At 39.1% G+C, this 15,906-nt stretch overlaps 1 protein-coding gene across 1 annotated transcript in view; it reads right to left on the reverse strand.

Annotated features, from left to right (window-relative positions):
• Nucleotides 1–5,747: 5,747 nt before the first annotated feature.
• LOC101879244 (tRNA-dihydrouridine(20a/20b) synthase [NAD(P)+]-like) overlaps nucleotides 5,748–15,906 on the reverse strand; it is a 37,850-nt gene continuing 27,691 nt past the window's right edge. Inside the window, exons 10-12 of the mRNA XM_034063400.1 lie at nucleotides 15,512–15,623; nucleotides 8,109–8,209; nucleotides 5,748–6,750 (exon numbers count right to left, since the gene is read on the reverse strand). Coding sequence (XP_033919291.1) covers nucleotides 6,712–6,750; nucleotides 8,109–8,209; nucleotides 15,512–15,623 — 252 coding nt within the window. The 3' untranslated portion in view covers nucleotides 5,748–6,711. The remainder of the gene's footprint in view (nucleotides 6,751–8,108; nucleotides 8,210–15,511; nucleotides 15,624–15,906) is intronic.

Genomic DNA, 15,906 nt, shown 5'->3' on the forward strand with positions numbered 1-15,906 from the left:
TTGGTTTCAAAGTGTTTTAGTATAGTCCTGACTTCAGGCATGTTGGAGCCAATATTGATAAACTGTAAAGGAGCTTCTTGCTGAAACATGGTCAAAGTTTTCTAACTCTTGAGCAGGCTTCCCCTGCCAGTGTGCTGTACAAATTGGCTGAGCAAACGGCTGAAATGCTTTGATCTGAGCAATATCCAGCAGTGAACCAGCCAGCTACCTGAATTGAGTCTTGAAGTTCTGTAGAAGCTCGTAAGCACAGCACTGGAGTGAGTAAAAGCTGAAAGCTGAAGTCTAGTGGCAGGACTTCGTGTTTTAAGGGAAGTGGTCTTATGGTTACTCACTCCACAGTGGGGAGTGGGAAGGCTTTCAGATTTTTTTGCTAGCAGGTAATGCTGTGGGGAAATGGAATTGATGTTGGAAGACAGAAAAATAGCTTAATTCAGTTAGATGTGTACTAAAACACATACAGAAAACTGAGCTTGCATCTGAGCTGAATGACTGATTAAGTTAGAATCCTCTCCTGACACAAAAGAAGTAGCATGAACTGTAGTTTCAAAAACTATCTTGAAAAAGCTGTTGTGATAACATCTTCTTAGGTTCTAAAATTAATAAAAAGACAAAGAAATCACTCCAGAAGCTATGATGACTTCTAGGTTAATCATTAAGGCAAAGAATAATAGCAAAAACATTTGCAGGAACCCAACAGAGATTTACAACCTAAAAGCAATTTTCAGGACTGCATGTGTATTAGATATTATTTGCTATGAAAAAATCCCCCAAACTACAACTTTTTTATTATTCATATAACTAGGATTTTAGGAGAGAACTGGATAATATCAAAAAGAAAGAAAAGTAAAAATGAACATGGAATTAACACAGGAAGGCTACAGTCAGAAGAAGCTGAATTGACTGTAAGTTGCACTCCTTGCAAATTCATTGCTGGCAGCGTATGTCTGCCTGAATGGAACTGCAAGGTTCAGCATCTTAGGTGATGGGATGCCACAGGCTCAGCAGCAAAGAGTGTACAGATGAGAACTGGTTAGGACCACAGCTATTGGAAAGGCAGAAATATGCCCGTTTGAAGACAAGAGGTTCCAAGACAAAAGCTCCATCTGTGTAAACACAATGCGCTTGCAGAATTTTAAAAGAAAATTACTTGGGGATGAGGAGGAAGAACGTAAAACCAGACTCAGAACAGGTCCCTTGTACAGAGACAGGTCTGTGTGAAATCAGAAACATTGTGTTTCTGAATTGTGATGTTGCTGACCCTACTCATGATCCCAGGATGCTATCCCACATACATCCTCTTCCCCTGGAACACTAACTCTTCACCTAGAAGGCAGGCTCTTCCTTTCCTTTTTCAGCTTTGGCTTTTTGTTGCTGTTGGTGGGTCATTCTGGGATTTTTTGTTAGCCTAAAATCTACATCAGTATTCTAGATCCTTTTGTTCACCTTATTATTTGCTACTATTTCCTAATGAGTTCACATTCATTTTTTTTACGCAGGATGGATACACAGCCTGTTTCCAAGTCCTTGCTTACAGTATCCTTGTATGCTGTTCCCAAATCCTTAACTCTAAATGCCTGAGTCATGTCTGGAGAAGAATCAAAGCCTAAGACTTTGTGTTTACTGGCCAAGAATAACAGTCCTTCTCTTCCTTCCTCTCACATTGTCTCTTTTCTGTACCATGTTTGAAACTCAAAAAGAAAGGAGTGTTTTAGTACATTCCCAGCCAACTTAGTTTCTTCTCCTGTGGAGAGTATTGCTAAAGACTGGCTAGGTGAACGAGGACATAGAGACAGCGACATGTTGCAACTAATTCAACTCTCGGATGGAAAAATACAAGGAAACAAAGTAAATGTGTCTTGGTGATGAATTCCAGCCTGATGAAGAAAGCTGTAGGTAAAGAAGCAAAAGTAGCAGTGCAAGCAAGATGAAAGGGAACTGGGATGTGTTAAGACACAGTAGTGAACTGTTAGCAGGTTTTGGAGACCAGGCTCTCATCCGCTTAATGTAAACAATTGTATCTTAGTTGCTGTGTGCTACACTGTACATGTATCCACTAATACAGCAAGCTATTGATTATGTATCCAATATTAATACAGCCAGTTATTGTGTATGTATCAAAGTATAATACACTAAACTATTGTAAGCCGACACAGGCACTCTTAGCCAAAGAATGATGTAAGGCAGTAGAAAAAAGGTATATAAACACTGTAAACCCTGGCAATAAATGAGACTTTTAAAAGCACTGCTCGTGTCTCCCAGCACTCTGCGACATTCTCCATAGTCACAAGAATATGGATTTAAACCTTGAGCTAAGCAAGATGAAGAACATGGTCTCACCTCCTAGGTGAGCAGCTATTAAGCTACCTCACCAGACAAAATTATCACCAAAACTATGGCCTTTTCTGGCTGTGTTTTCAGAGAGAATGTTAAACCCAATCAGTATGCAGACTGGTGTCAGGCAGCAGAATGAAGGAAAGGATTTAACGTATGACTTAAATAGTCACAGCTTAAGATGCAAGTCTTACAGACATACTTTTATCACAGCTGCAACTGATGTTCATTTTTCTGACAAGTGAGTTTTGAGAGATGCTTCCATTTTCATTTTCCTTAGTGGGGTGGCTTTGGTATCTCCTGACTGCCAGTAGTCATGCTAGTGCTAGTATCTAACTCACCCTAGTCACTAAACACAGCAGGTAGGCTCCCACTTGCTAAACCCAGGTGCACCCAAGTGTGTTTGGGAATTTGAATGTCCCAGACTTGGTGTATTGATGTAGGCTGAAACCACCTCAGAAGAGTTCAGAAGGGAATCCTTCAGCATACACAGTCCTGGGCTGTATGAATATAGCCTGCTTCCCCTCCACTCAGCAACCCCGAAGCTGGAGGTGGAACAGCAACATCCTTGTAGGGCAGACTTGCACTTGCAGGTGGTAACAGAAATTTCCTATGGAGCACAATTTATTCCAGAGTGATGGGCACAAAACCCAAGGGACTCTCTTTTCCCTCACAAACACACCTTGCAGTGCCTGTCACTATTTGCACAATGCCTCAAAAATGAAACAAAAGTATTTTGTCATAGAAAACAAAATATTCCTGAACTGGGGATGCTCAGTTCTACAACTAGGTTTTCAGACGTTATTCAATTAACTTACACAGTGATGTTCAGCATAGAGTACCGCAGGACCGGAAAGACATAACTGACAGCTGATTTTCTAGCTTCACTGGATCTGTAAAATGAGTGGTATGTGGATTCATCAGGGTCCAGATTACAGTTGCTGCTGGGACAGGCACTGTCCAAAGCAAGGCAAAATGAGTGTTTTTGTCCCAGAGAGCTTAAAAAGTAAATTCAGCGTTTCAAGGAACACCTGAGAACTGAGGCAGTTATGTAATAGAACCACAGAACGGTTTGGGTTAGAAGGGACCAGAAGTATCATCCAGTTCCAACCTCCCTGCCATGGGCAGGGACATCTTCCACTAGAGCAGGCTGCACAATGCCCCATCCTACCTGGCCTTGGACACTGCCAGGGATTTGGAAAAACAAATGTTATTTCGATGCTGAGTAAAAACCAGAGCTTTCACCCTTTAGAACAAGCTAGGAAAGCACATCCATGAAGCTATGCAGCTAGGGATACTGTGGCAGCAGACACAGGGAGTGCTAATGCAAGAAGACATTTAAAGATACGTTTGTTGTGAAAATATAAGGAGTGAAAAATATCCTGCTAAAACTGCTTTCATCTAAGGAAACACTGAAGCATGTAGCTAGGTCTATTAATATTCAGGTCAGTTCTCATGCACCTACCATGACCTCACTGCTTTCTTGACTCAGCAGAAAAAGGAATTTATGAAAAAGCACAAAAACACATCTCAATTTTTATTTTTAAGCTACTATCAATTACATCCATGCAAATGTTTTTACAATTAATACTCTTTCCTATGCTTCCCCACCAAAGTACTGAAAATGCACATTCCTACTTTTGTAAAGAGGGAAAAAAGCTTCAAAACCAGGCAATTACTTGGACATTATTTAGAGTATACAGAGCTCTAAATTCTTACTTCTGGAGACATACCCAGAATTAAATCAACTGCCAAACAGGAAGTGATTTTTATTCCATTATTATTAATGGATATTTAATTCTTTTTCACAGCTCTTTCCTACAAAACAGGCAAACCTGACCAAAATCTGGCCAAACAGCCTGAAAGTCCGGGAGTTAAAAGCATGGAATTGGATCCACTCTTTCCTTGTGTATCTACCGTAAGCTAAACCTGATCAACCCAGGCTCCTGCAGGCTCTGAACTTAAGTACTGTGAAACAATGCAAATGTAAACTATTCTAAAGGTTTTGCCATCTACTGAAAGACTATCTAGACCTCAGGCTGTACAAAAGAAACATGCTCTTTCCACAAATACAGCTCTACAAAGTAAATACCACAAAATACTTTTAACTTGAGTAACAAAAGATTGTTTTCATGTGAACAAATCTGGGACTCATATGAGCTGAGTATGCAATAATGCAACTCAAGTCAAGTGTGTGTAACCATGTGCAAGAGACAAGTATAAAGATGATGATGGTCATATTCTACACTGACATGGAAATCTGGTGATATAAATAAATGTGACAGAAGAAATGACTGAAGGCAAAGCAGAAAGTCTGCGGGTAATTTTTAGTTAAGGAAATACTCTCTGTGGACTGATATGAAGGGCTTTTGGGTTTAAGCTGTTGTCTTTCACTTTCAACAAGCAGATCTCCCCACCTTCCAAGCAGCCTGCAGGAAACCGCTAGGCTGAGGTGACTAATCCAATTACAGAGGGCAGTGTCCAAGTACTACATGCTGAAGGCATATTGCACATTTAAAAATACCAGGCATCATTTCAGCTCCTAGGGAGCAGTACATACCACCACACACTCCTTCCCACTTCCATCATGCTCTAGAGCAAAAAGGACTGTAATTTGGACTTCCTTCTCAAGAAGCATCAATTCTATCAGTGCATTCACATTACCCATTGTTTTGTTCTGTGGTATTTTTAATAAGATAAATTTCTAAGGATGAATAGTGAGTGCACGATGTCTTTCATTGTACATAGCTAATTATCTACCTAATTATTTACTTCTGTTATAGAAAGAAATGCTTGGAATTTAGTGACCAAGCACCAGTAAATAAGTAATTTTGCTTTTGTTCTGGGCCTTAAAGTAAGAAGAAACAGGCAAGTTGAGTTCTGTTTCTAAAGTCAGCACTCACTATTATACCTCTAAGGCTTCCAAACATAGTCTTGAGATCAGACTGGAGAGAACACTCTGCCATAAGTTTTAGTATTTCAGAAAGAGACTGGGGAGGGAAAAAGGAATGCATTTAACTACATCACCAAGAGCTGTGTGTATGCAGGCTTAAATATGGCTATGAATGTTTTGATCTGAATAAACAAATCTCCAGTGTTGTGGAATCTCCAAGAACACATTCTGTACTACTTCACCAAGGATGAAATATTTTTTTTAACAAACATATGCATTCTTATTTAATATGCAATGCTAGTATGATTTAAAGTACTTGACAGTCCACATTTAAATTCTAAGCTAAACAAATCCTATTTCCTATTTCCAGAGCAATCAAAGCTATCCTCATGAAGAAGACTTACTTCAGGAAAAGTTAAATATCACCAGGTTAGAAGTGTATTTCTTTCTTTGTGCATATATGCCTATTAAATCTGATGACCTAGTATATTGAGAGATTTATATGAATAAACCCAGAAACTCATGAACTTAAACAACACTTTTAATAAAACATATCCAACTTTCAAATAGAAATTGAAACAAACTGACAAAAAAGAAACTCAAACCAATTTGCTGAATGCCAGGAAGGGCTTATGCAAAACAGTGCACATTTATTTGAGGTATCGTATCCATGAAAACAAAACAAAACAAACCCAACTATCTACACTTAAAAAGAATTTTTACTTAGCAAGGCAAAAGAAGTAAGGTGGCACATACAAAGTAAACAGATGTAAACAGTGTAAAGCTACAGAACTGTAATACCAGCAAACCCAAAACTTTCATAATGAAAATTAAAATAACATGATATATTGAAGAACAATAAAACAGAGGCATGCAAAAATGTCATTTGTTATAATACACTCATCCATATGGCTAACTGAAAGTCACAAGCCAGTGAAATGGGTTTAGAAAAGTAGTTTTCCATCTTTCTTTATTTTCCTTAGGTTGATTGTCATTCAATTTTTCACTGAAGTGGAATGGCTGATGAAAAGCTTTCAGCCCTCTACAATCCACTGGTAACTGACTTTTTTGGGGGACTCCAAACAGGTGTTGCAAAGGAGGTTTAGGTAATTGTGTCTTTATGATAGTAGTGTGATATACAACCTCGCTCAGATGCTACAAGCAAATGGTGCATGATCTGTTACCATTGTGAAAGGCAAAAAAACTTGGAGAACAGTCAAGTTGCTCCCAATGGAATTGAAAGATTTTTGAGTTTCTCCTCACAAGAGCAGCGAGGTATGGTAAATTGGGTAAGCCACTTAACATTTTATTTGCAACACAGAATATTTTGGCAACCAGGATATATTAGAGTAATTGGAATAGTGACCTGCAGTGCATGCGCTTTCCAGAAGAATCAAGTTTTGTTTCAGGAAAACATTGGAAGCCTGAACAGCATAAGGCTCTTCTCATTGAAGCAACTGTACTGATGCCATCTGTCTTGGATGCAACTACAGGTCTTTCTTGCCTTCCTCTTCATTTAAACTCTCCTGAAAAGAAACAGATTAGGATAATATTTTATGTTTGGCAAAATCAGAAAACATTGACTCCAGATGACACATTTTGCTCCTTTGCAGTCACACTGGATTTGTTCACTACACACCCTTCGAAGATGTGGTCCCATCAACACTACCCCACATAACACATGTGCTTCTGGTCCTGGTACAATAAGAAACCTCCTTCTGCTCCCTGTTCACGTTACAGCTGAACCGTGCAACAAACTTGGCAGAAAACATTTTCTGCTATTAACTGATTTATCTTCAGGAGTTGCATCTACTCATCTTGCTCAGTACCTTCTGTTCTTTCCATTCAGACGTAAACACAGAAAGCTGTAAGGATGTGTGTTCTAGACCACAAGACTGTTAGAAATGCAGCAGAACTACTACGGCTCATTACACAGGGAAGCACAACAAGGACAGGACATGCATGGTGGTCTTAATTCAAACACAGGCATCAGTTGAGCAATCTCTGAGAGCATAGAGTGTGGCTGGGAATCAGTAAGCAGCTTCACGGAGTACAGGAAACAGATAACCAGCTCAAATTTGCCTTTCTAATTAATACAGGACCAACCAACCACTCTTCTTGAAAAGCAGGTCACCATGATTTTAACATTAATAATTTCTTTTCTCCCAAGATCATTACTTGTAAACAGGCTGACTTTCAGTGTTATTGAATTTTGAGACAGATGTTAGGTATGGAACATTCAAACACTGGTCAGACAACCAGTATATAATTACATATTATGGGTATTAAAGCCACGCACATATGCAAAGCTAATCAATCTGCTAGTTCAGCTTTTTGCTTGCTATGTTGAGGGTCTTTTTTGGTGTGTTTGTTTTGTACTTCAGTCTGAATTTTTATCATAGCCTGTTTTTAGCTTAGGCTCGTTTTTTATTTCTTTCTCCTCCCCCCCTCCCCTGTATCAACAGTTTTGCAAGATTTATAATCCAGTATTGCAAAAGCATGTTTAAAGAGCAAACAAAATAAATTATAAATGATGTATATACCACACACACACATCCTATTATTGTCTTACAAGATTTCAGTATAATCATCACATGCAAAACTATCTGAATTTTATTTCATGAGTGACAGCAAAATAGAGTCTCATGATGACTTGAACTTTATCACCTCTAGTGGAAAAAAGAAAGTACTAACAGCTTTGCCATCCAGTCCTTGAAAAACAATATTCTACCATTTTAATGAAGTTTAAAGAGTGCTGCCCATTGTAACTTTATGCTATACTAAAGATTTTTGTAGATTCTCCTGCATAACACCCCCCAGAAGCAGAATTTTGCTGGTACAGTTTCAGAACATTGTGCTCATATAGTGATCCAGAACCACCTACCTGAAGCTGTTCATATTCTTTCATCAGATTATCATATTCTCTTTTAAGGCCTTCAGACTGCTTTTTAACTGCAGCCACTTCAATATTTGCCTTGTGGAGAGCTGTAAAATACAGGAATTAGTGGTTTACTTGTACTCCTCCAGTTCCTCAGAGCCCTAGATATGTATTAGGGCTCCACTCCACTTGACAGTCCTTCCTCTAAAAATCCTTAAATTTAAAACAAAGCACCACATATGGACACAGCAAGAGATTTATGGGACAGGGAGGGGAAAAAAAGAATTACTTGTGTTCAGAAACAGTCGCACAAGGAATAGAAGGGGCTGTAAGAAAGGTAAGGGCAAGACCAATAAACTGCTGACAAAGGTGACAAGTTAGTGATGACTACAGTTTTCTGTCACATTGCAGAAGACAATTCTAGAAAAGCAAAACTACAACTACAAAACTAAAACTGTCAGCCCTCTTAAAACAATGAGGGAACTCAAAACACTGGGCAAGATTTTAGCAAAGCAGCTGTCTAACATCAGGGGGAGGGGGCACATGCCCCTCTTTTTCACTCAAGAAGACAGAAATGGTGGTGTAGGACAGACAACTGTGAACAAGTTTTTAACATAAGAAAAATTATTACTGTATTCACAATCTCAACAGCAATAAATGAGAGCATGTCTATACTGCAGCACAAAACAGCCCAGGACTCTACAGAGGCTAACTTACAATGCAGGGTAAATCATCAGTGTTTCATAAAGCTGTTACTCCTAAGCTGTAATGTAAGCATTTAAGTAAGGTCATTTAGGCATTTTTATATTCCTCTGCTATAGGTATCTTGGGTTTCTATATATTTCCCTGTTGTAGCAGCAAGGCAAATCCTAAAACTTGATTTATTCATGCTAAAACAGAGAAAAGTTAATGACCCATAAGGCTGCTTCACAGAGCCATATTTAAAAAAAAATAAAAATCTTGATAGTACAAATAAAAGAGAAACATCTGCAGTTTCCCTTGTTCCAAAAATCTGGATCTATCCTTTGACTGTGAGCTCTCTGAAACACACTGTTCTTTTCCAAAGACCTCCAAGACACTCAAGAATTGCAGCTCTGTAAGATCCTGTTCTCAAATGATAAGCTAGATGTGTTCTCTGTTAAGCACCCAGCTACAAGCACTTTGGTCTGAACCACATTTCTCTTTGTGTGCTAGCTCCTGTAACAGTAGGACACGAGATCTGACCACTCTCCCACATGCAAAAAGGAAGAATCCCTGCCCCAGCATTTCTGCTATTTTTTAATTCATTTGAATGTATAGATTCTCACTTTAAAAGTATGCAAATAATAGGAATTTACTTATTCCAGTAACAGGACCTTAACCTAGCCTGAAATTCTGGTCTACTGAAGTTAATGACACTTATGTCTATTGATTTCAACATGGTCAAGCACATTCCCATCTCTTTACATCCTGTATTTCACAACCATACTCTTATTCAGATACTCACCCTTTAAAGAAAAAGAATCCTTGACAGCATCAATACAAAAAACATTTTCTAAAGGTTTTGATATTTGGAATAACCATGATTTGCACACATCTGACAAGTCAAACCCCACTGCATTTACTGTCTCTCTCTGATCTTGCTAATGTTTAAAATATTCCACATTAAAATTTGGAAATCACTCTAAAATAAACCTGTGACAATTTCATAAGCTTCTGAATTTTAAGGGGCAGACAATACCCAAATGCGTATGTCATTTTGCTTTTTCAAGAATCTGCAAATTAGAAAGCTAAATTTTGCCTCTATTAAACATTCTTGTACATAGTTATAGTAAAAATTATCAATATCTCACTTCTGAATAAGTTTTAACTTTGTTATTCATTTAATACTGTTTAGCTGTTTCCAAGCAGCAGCACTGTACTTTAGTTACAACTAAAAGAGACTGTATCTTTAAAACATGAATAAAGTATCTGCAGACCAAGAAAGCAAACAAGCCACTGTATTGTTTCAATGTTTTGACCAAAACAGATGTATGACAGAATACCTCACCTAACCCTAGATGAAGAAAAAAGCAAAGAACAGATTGTCCTTTCCACCTGTGTTGGCTATGGACAAAAAAACCCACCAAACCCAGACTCATTCCTGTTGGGGCTGCACAATAAAAAGGAGCATTGCATCTTTCACATGAATTCCCCAGTGCACCAACTTCTTTGGATGTCTTCTTGTCAAGCAACAGAGACCCTCCATACACCACTGCTCAGCTATTCTGCCGCTGCATGAACACTGCAGTGCAGACCAATCAATTGATCATACAGGTATATTGTCAGTCATATGGATCATATCATATTATATGAACACTGGTCCAGCAGCAAACAGAAGATCCTTTGTGTGCACAATACAGTCAGTTATTATTTCTGGCTTCCATCTGGCCTGTTTCTTTGTCTCATAGGAGGCAGAACAACTGGACTGCCAGCAAGCAAAACCCAATAGCTGACTGCTCCCAGCAAGCAAATGCAGAAGGCAGGAGGTAAGAATGCTGCTTCCATGTTAATGCAACAAATGAGAGGAACAGCCAGTAAGTCCTAAAACCAGAATCCAGCCTCAGTACTGTGAGAGGTGGGCTATCCTTTTTCTTTCCCTTCCTTTGAAAGAAAAATCTACAAAATATCCTTAGGGCAGTATATCAACAGAAGGTATTTATGGAAAACTACTCCTTAAAACACTTAATGTGTGAGTGAAGGTCCATAAACTAAAATAACATTTACAGTCTGGGAGAAATAGAAAACTTGCTCTTCCCTTACCACATTTTCTGTATCCTGTTCCAGGATAGACAGCTTAACTTCAGATTCCTCTAAAGTCAAAGCAGGATGAGAAATAAAACTGCTCTGAAGTTACTATACCCAAGTAGCTGTAGCATTTCTATTATCTTCTCAGTTTAACAAGGATGGAGAACTAAAGAGTAAAACAAAACTGAACAGCAACAAAAGCAACTAATGATTCTTTGGGCATTTTCCTGCACAACTACTAGTCCTGGTCTGACTAAATCCCTTGACTTACAGTGCTTGCTACTAAGGAAACGATCTGGAACTTAAATTAGCATTGCTCACAATGCAAGTCTAAACCCCAAATTATTTGGACTAGTTTAAGACTAGAAAAGGTCTCTCTTTTTCAAGAGTTTTAAAGTTGAGAAAGAGCTATTCACATTTAAGAATTTAGGCACTGACAGGACAACGAGATTTGCCAACAAATATTCTGTAAAGCTGGGAACACAACTCCAGTCAAATAATTCCATGCTAATTCTGAATTCTCTGAAGATGTAATGGTCAGATAAAGTTTGAAAAGAGAAGGCAGGGCCAAAAAATTATACACAAATTTGCTCTGAATACCTTTCACAACCTCAAACGAAAAGTTGTTACAAAAGGGATGTTACAGCATTTTCAGATGACGTAAGTGCACTTGCATAAAAACCCATCCCTGCCGTATGCAGTGCCATTCCTTTGAATCAACAGATATGATTATCGGCTCCAGCTGGATGTGACACTGTGCAAGGGCTCCCGATATGGGCAAGTAAGATGGACTATGGACTTTGTCTCCAACCCTCCCTCTGACATTGGCTAAATAACATGAAACTGTGGCCAATTCTTTCAACTTGTATCGCTTATCCCCAGCTTACAAAAGAAAGCTGATACTTGGTTTTTTTTTGATTATTTTTTGTTCTTAAAAGCTAAGAGTGCTTCAATGGAGCTCAACACAAATACAGTTTCCCTACATGGCACTAGCCTGCCTGGCAACACAAAGGCCAAGCTGAACTCTCTCTGGTAACAACAGTTCTATGAAAAGTATTCCCAGTGTCTGCACTGCTTAGTATCTAGCACCTACTAATATTAGCATTTAAGTGAGAGTTGTACATCTGCATATGCATGCTTTCTAGAACAGTCAACAATTAAAAGCTATTTCAGGACCAGCCCTCCAGATGAATTGTTGCTCTCTTACTGTCTCCTACAACACTGCGCAACCATGAAACAAAAAGCACTTGTGACACTTTCTGTCCACAAAACAAACCTCATTAAAGAATGTGTGGGAGTTCCATCAGAATTTCCTCCTGCCCCACTACACACTTATGACAACAATATATAAATAGAGAGTATTTTACGACAAAGTTGAACTGAGGTTCAAAGGCACCTAAACGGATTTGGTGAATCAGTCCACATTTCACAAAGTGAGACCCTAATGGTAGAGACGAAGAAACACTCTTTGGATTTTGTCTCAGTGTGGCACTACAGACTCAGCTCAAAGGTTCCAGCTCAATAACTGCACACAGGTGCTAGGGACCACAATGGCCATTATGCTACATCAGGTGCAGGTAGAAGCTTTAGGCACATGTCATCTGTTAGAAGAGTGAGGGGTCAGGGAGCTGGCCAGGAAACTGTGACCAGTGTGTTCTGCTGCACAACTTGATTAATACTAGTTGTTCATATAAAAGTCTGTTGAGTAAATGAAGCTGTAACCCTTATCATACACTAGGACAGTGTTACCAAAAAATGGCCTGAGATAGAAGGTGAAATCGTACAGCACTGCAGAAGTCTCCCTCCTGCCCAAAGGGTACCATAACAAACTGACATTTCACACTTCAGCATTTCCACAGTGTGGGATCTATGAGCAAGAAAAGGAAGTTAATGCACCAGAAGTCCCACTCCTGCCCCCAACCCAAGCACTGCCATAAGAACAGCTGCTTTATGAAACGTCCCTCAGACTCTGATCCCATGCCCAGTTGCAGACAGTTTGTTTCATTGCAGCTTTTTGCATAATTTTCAAAACTATCAAAATGAAACAGTATCATAGCATCTCCTTTCGCCAGAAAATCCCTGTAGGTCTGAGACCAGCAGCCAAACTGGTAGCCTTTAATTATGTGAATCAAGTATGTCTAATGTGTAGCAGGAGAAACATTCTCACATCTGCACTGGGTTCTCTCACAAGTATGTATTAATAAACGTAACGTATGTAATAAATATTTACAGGTATCAATGAGATGTTTTCCTTAACATACAGGTATATCAATAAAATACCATCTCAGAAGATTTCTAAACAGTCATGTTATTACATGTCCAGGTAAAAATTCACATGTTCAGCTGCAGAAGTTTAATAAAAACAACCGTAAATTTGATTCACATTAAACCTCTAACACTCCTCAGAAAACTGTGTCTATACACATAGTCATTATCAAGATAGACGTACCTTAACACCATCTAGCTGACTATGGCAATCAACGTAACCATTGTTTTTTCTGTTTTGGCAATGAGGGGGACAGCTTCAGAGAAAGGGTTGTAAACATTTTCCTATTAATTCCTCTCCCCCTTAACAAAAGACCCAAGCTTGCCTTAATTTATATATCTTTTGGATGGACAACAGCCCACAAGAAGAATGCAGCTGTAGCAGCATGTGGTAAATCTATTTATTCCTTAGCTTTCTCTAGCATTCCTGACTGAAAAGCTTACATTATATTAGTGTTATATACCACCAGTTAGTTTAAATAAAACATATGCATGTAAGTTTTTCATTGATCCTGTCACTTCAAAGGCAGTTTTCCCCCCTCTTTCTTTAAGAAAACAGCAGGAGGGGGAAAACTCACAATCAAACCTGCCTGAGAATGTGAACTAATGAGACTCTATTTAAAAGATTCTTGTTGCTTCAATCCCAGCTGAAAACAGCTATTCTACAGTTCTTGTTCGTCTTTCCAGTGGACACTGAAAAATGATTCATGAAATATTTGTTGTTATTCGCACAGGTTTGTAGCTGTGCCATGCAATATGAAAGCAGGACTGTGTTTTGATGATAACATGCTATCTGGTACGATGAAAATCTGTATTTTGTTACAGTCTGAACATCTGATTAATGCTTACAAGGTCACTGGCAGTGTTATCTTACAAACACTGATTTCAGATGACTAGGTGTCATAAGTATCATAGACCTTGACAGATCCCAATAAAACAGAACCAAACAGGTAAAAACTGCTTCTATCTCAGTTTGGGTTGCCTAGAAAGTAGTTTTGACAACCTAAACCTTAAACACGGAAGCTGCTAACCAAAGTATTATGTTACAAATTCCGAGGCATGTTTCCCTGTAGACAAAAAAAAAAAAAAAAAAAAGGTGGCTGTGTTAAAAAAGAAGCAGCAGGAGATATATAAATTTAGAATACTACTCAAGGACTTTACTTCTATCTGACTGATATCCCACTTTACAGAAACAAAAACTCACCCACATTTTATACAGGGAGAGTAGCTTATATGTGTGAAAGATCATGAAAGATCAATCTGATGCCTATTATATTTAACCATGCCAAGTACAAGTTCCTACGCCTGGATTGGAGGCACAGCTACTCGTTGGGCAGAGAAGAGATTCAGAGCAGCTCTGAGGAGAAGGACTTGGGGTGTTGGTTGATAAGAAACTTAACATGAGCCAGCTTCAGTGTGCGCTTGCAGCCCAGAAAGCCAACCGCATCCTGGGCTGCATCAAAAGAAGCGTGACCAGCAGGTCAAAGGAGGTGATCCTGCCCCTCTGCTCTGCTCTTGTGAGATCTCACTTGGAGTATTGTGTGCAGTTCTGGTGTCCTCAACATAAAAAGGACATGGAACTGTTGGAACAAGTCCAGAGGAGGGCCACGAGGATGATCAGGGGACTGGAGCACCTCCCATATGAAGACAGGCTGAGAAAGTTGGGGCTGTTCAGCCTGGAGAAGAGAAGGTTGCGTGGAGACCTCAGAGCAGCCTTCCAGTATCTGAAGGGGGCCTATAGGGATGCTGTGGAGGGACTCTTCATTAGGGACTGTAGTGATAGGACAAGGGGTAATGGGTTGAAACTTAAACAGGGGAAGTTTAGGCTGGATATAAGGAAGAAATTCTTTACTGTAAGGGTGGTGAGGCACTGGAATGGGTTGCCCAAGGAAGTTGTGAATGTTCCATCCCTGGCAGTTCAAGGCCAGGTTGGACAGAGCCTTGGGTGCCATGGTTTAGTGTGAGGTGTCCCTGCCCGTGGCATGGGGGTTGGAACTATATGACCTTAAGGTACTTTCCAACCCTAGCTATTCGATGATTCTCTGATTCCATAAGTAACCTGCAATTGATTCCATATCCTGGTCATGTCACTGATGAAGACAAGTCAACACCATTTAAATAGACCAGTTCAATTTGTTAATAATTACTATTTAACCAAGGCTTTCAAACTACACTGTACACATTTTCAGAATGAAAGCATTTACTAAAATACAGGGATGGCAATTGTATATTTTTCCAGTTCCCACTCAAATGTGAAGAAACCTCAAGTGCTCTGTAAACTGACAGAGTTAATTAATACTATACCTGAAAAATTTTTTGACATCCAGTGTTAAAATCAGCTTTTTCTTAACTGCAAAGAAATCCTTACTAATACTTACCATTTGATGTCATCTGTAACTCTGCTTTCAAAAGTTCAACTTCCTTCCTCAACTTTTCATTAGTTGCTTCTGTTAACTCTTTCTTTGTACCATTTCCTTTTTCACTCAAGGCCTATTAAGAACAACAATTGCTACAGTTAATTTTAGTTTCATTAGTCTGACATTAATGCCAAACAACCAGAGAACATCCACCTTGATCTTGCAAAGTGACAGGTTCTATCAAATGGCAACGTGACTCAGTCATTGGAGACTGGTGGGGGATGGAGGAGGAAAATGCTCAATGCTTTAAGTTGATACTAATGGCATACTTGTAGTAGTATGGCATTATCTCCTGTTTAAGAGTTAAACCATGTCAGAGTACTTGGTATCTCTGCATGAAGCCCACAACTTCTGTT

Source organism: Melopsittacus undulatus, chromosome 5 (genome assembly GCF_012275295.1).
Source record: "Melopsittacus undulatus isolate bMelUnd1 chromosome 5, bMelUnd1.mat.Z, whole genome shotgun sequence".
Classification (NCBI taxonomy): Eukaryota; Metazoa; Chordata; class Aves; order Psittaciformes; family Psittaculidae; genus Melopsittacus; species Melopsittacus undulatus.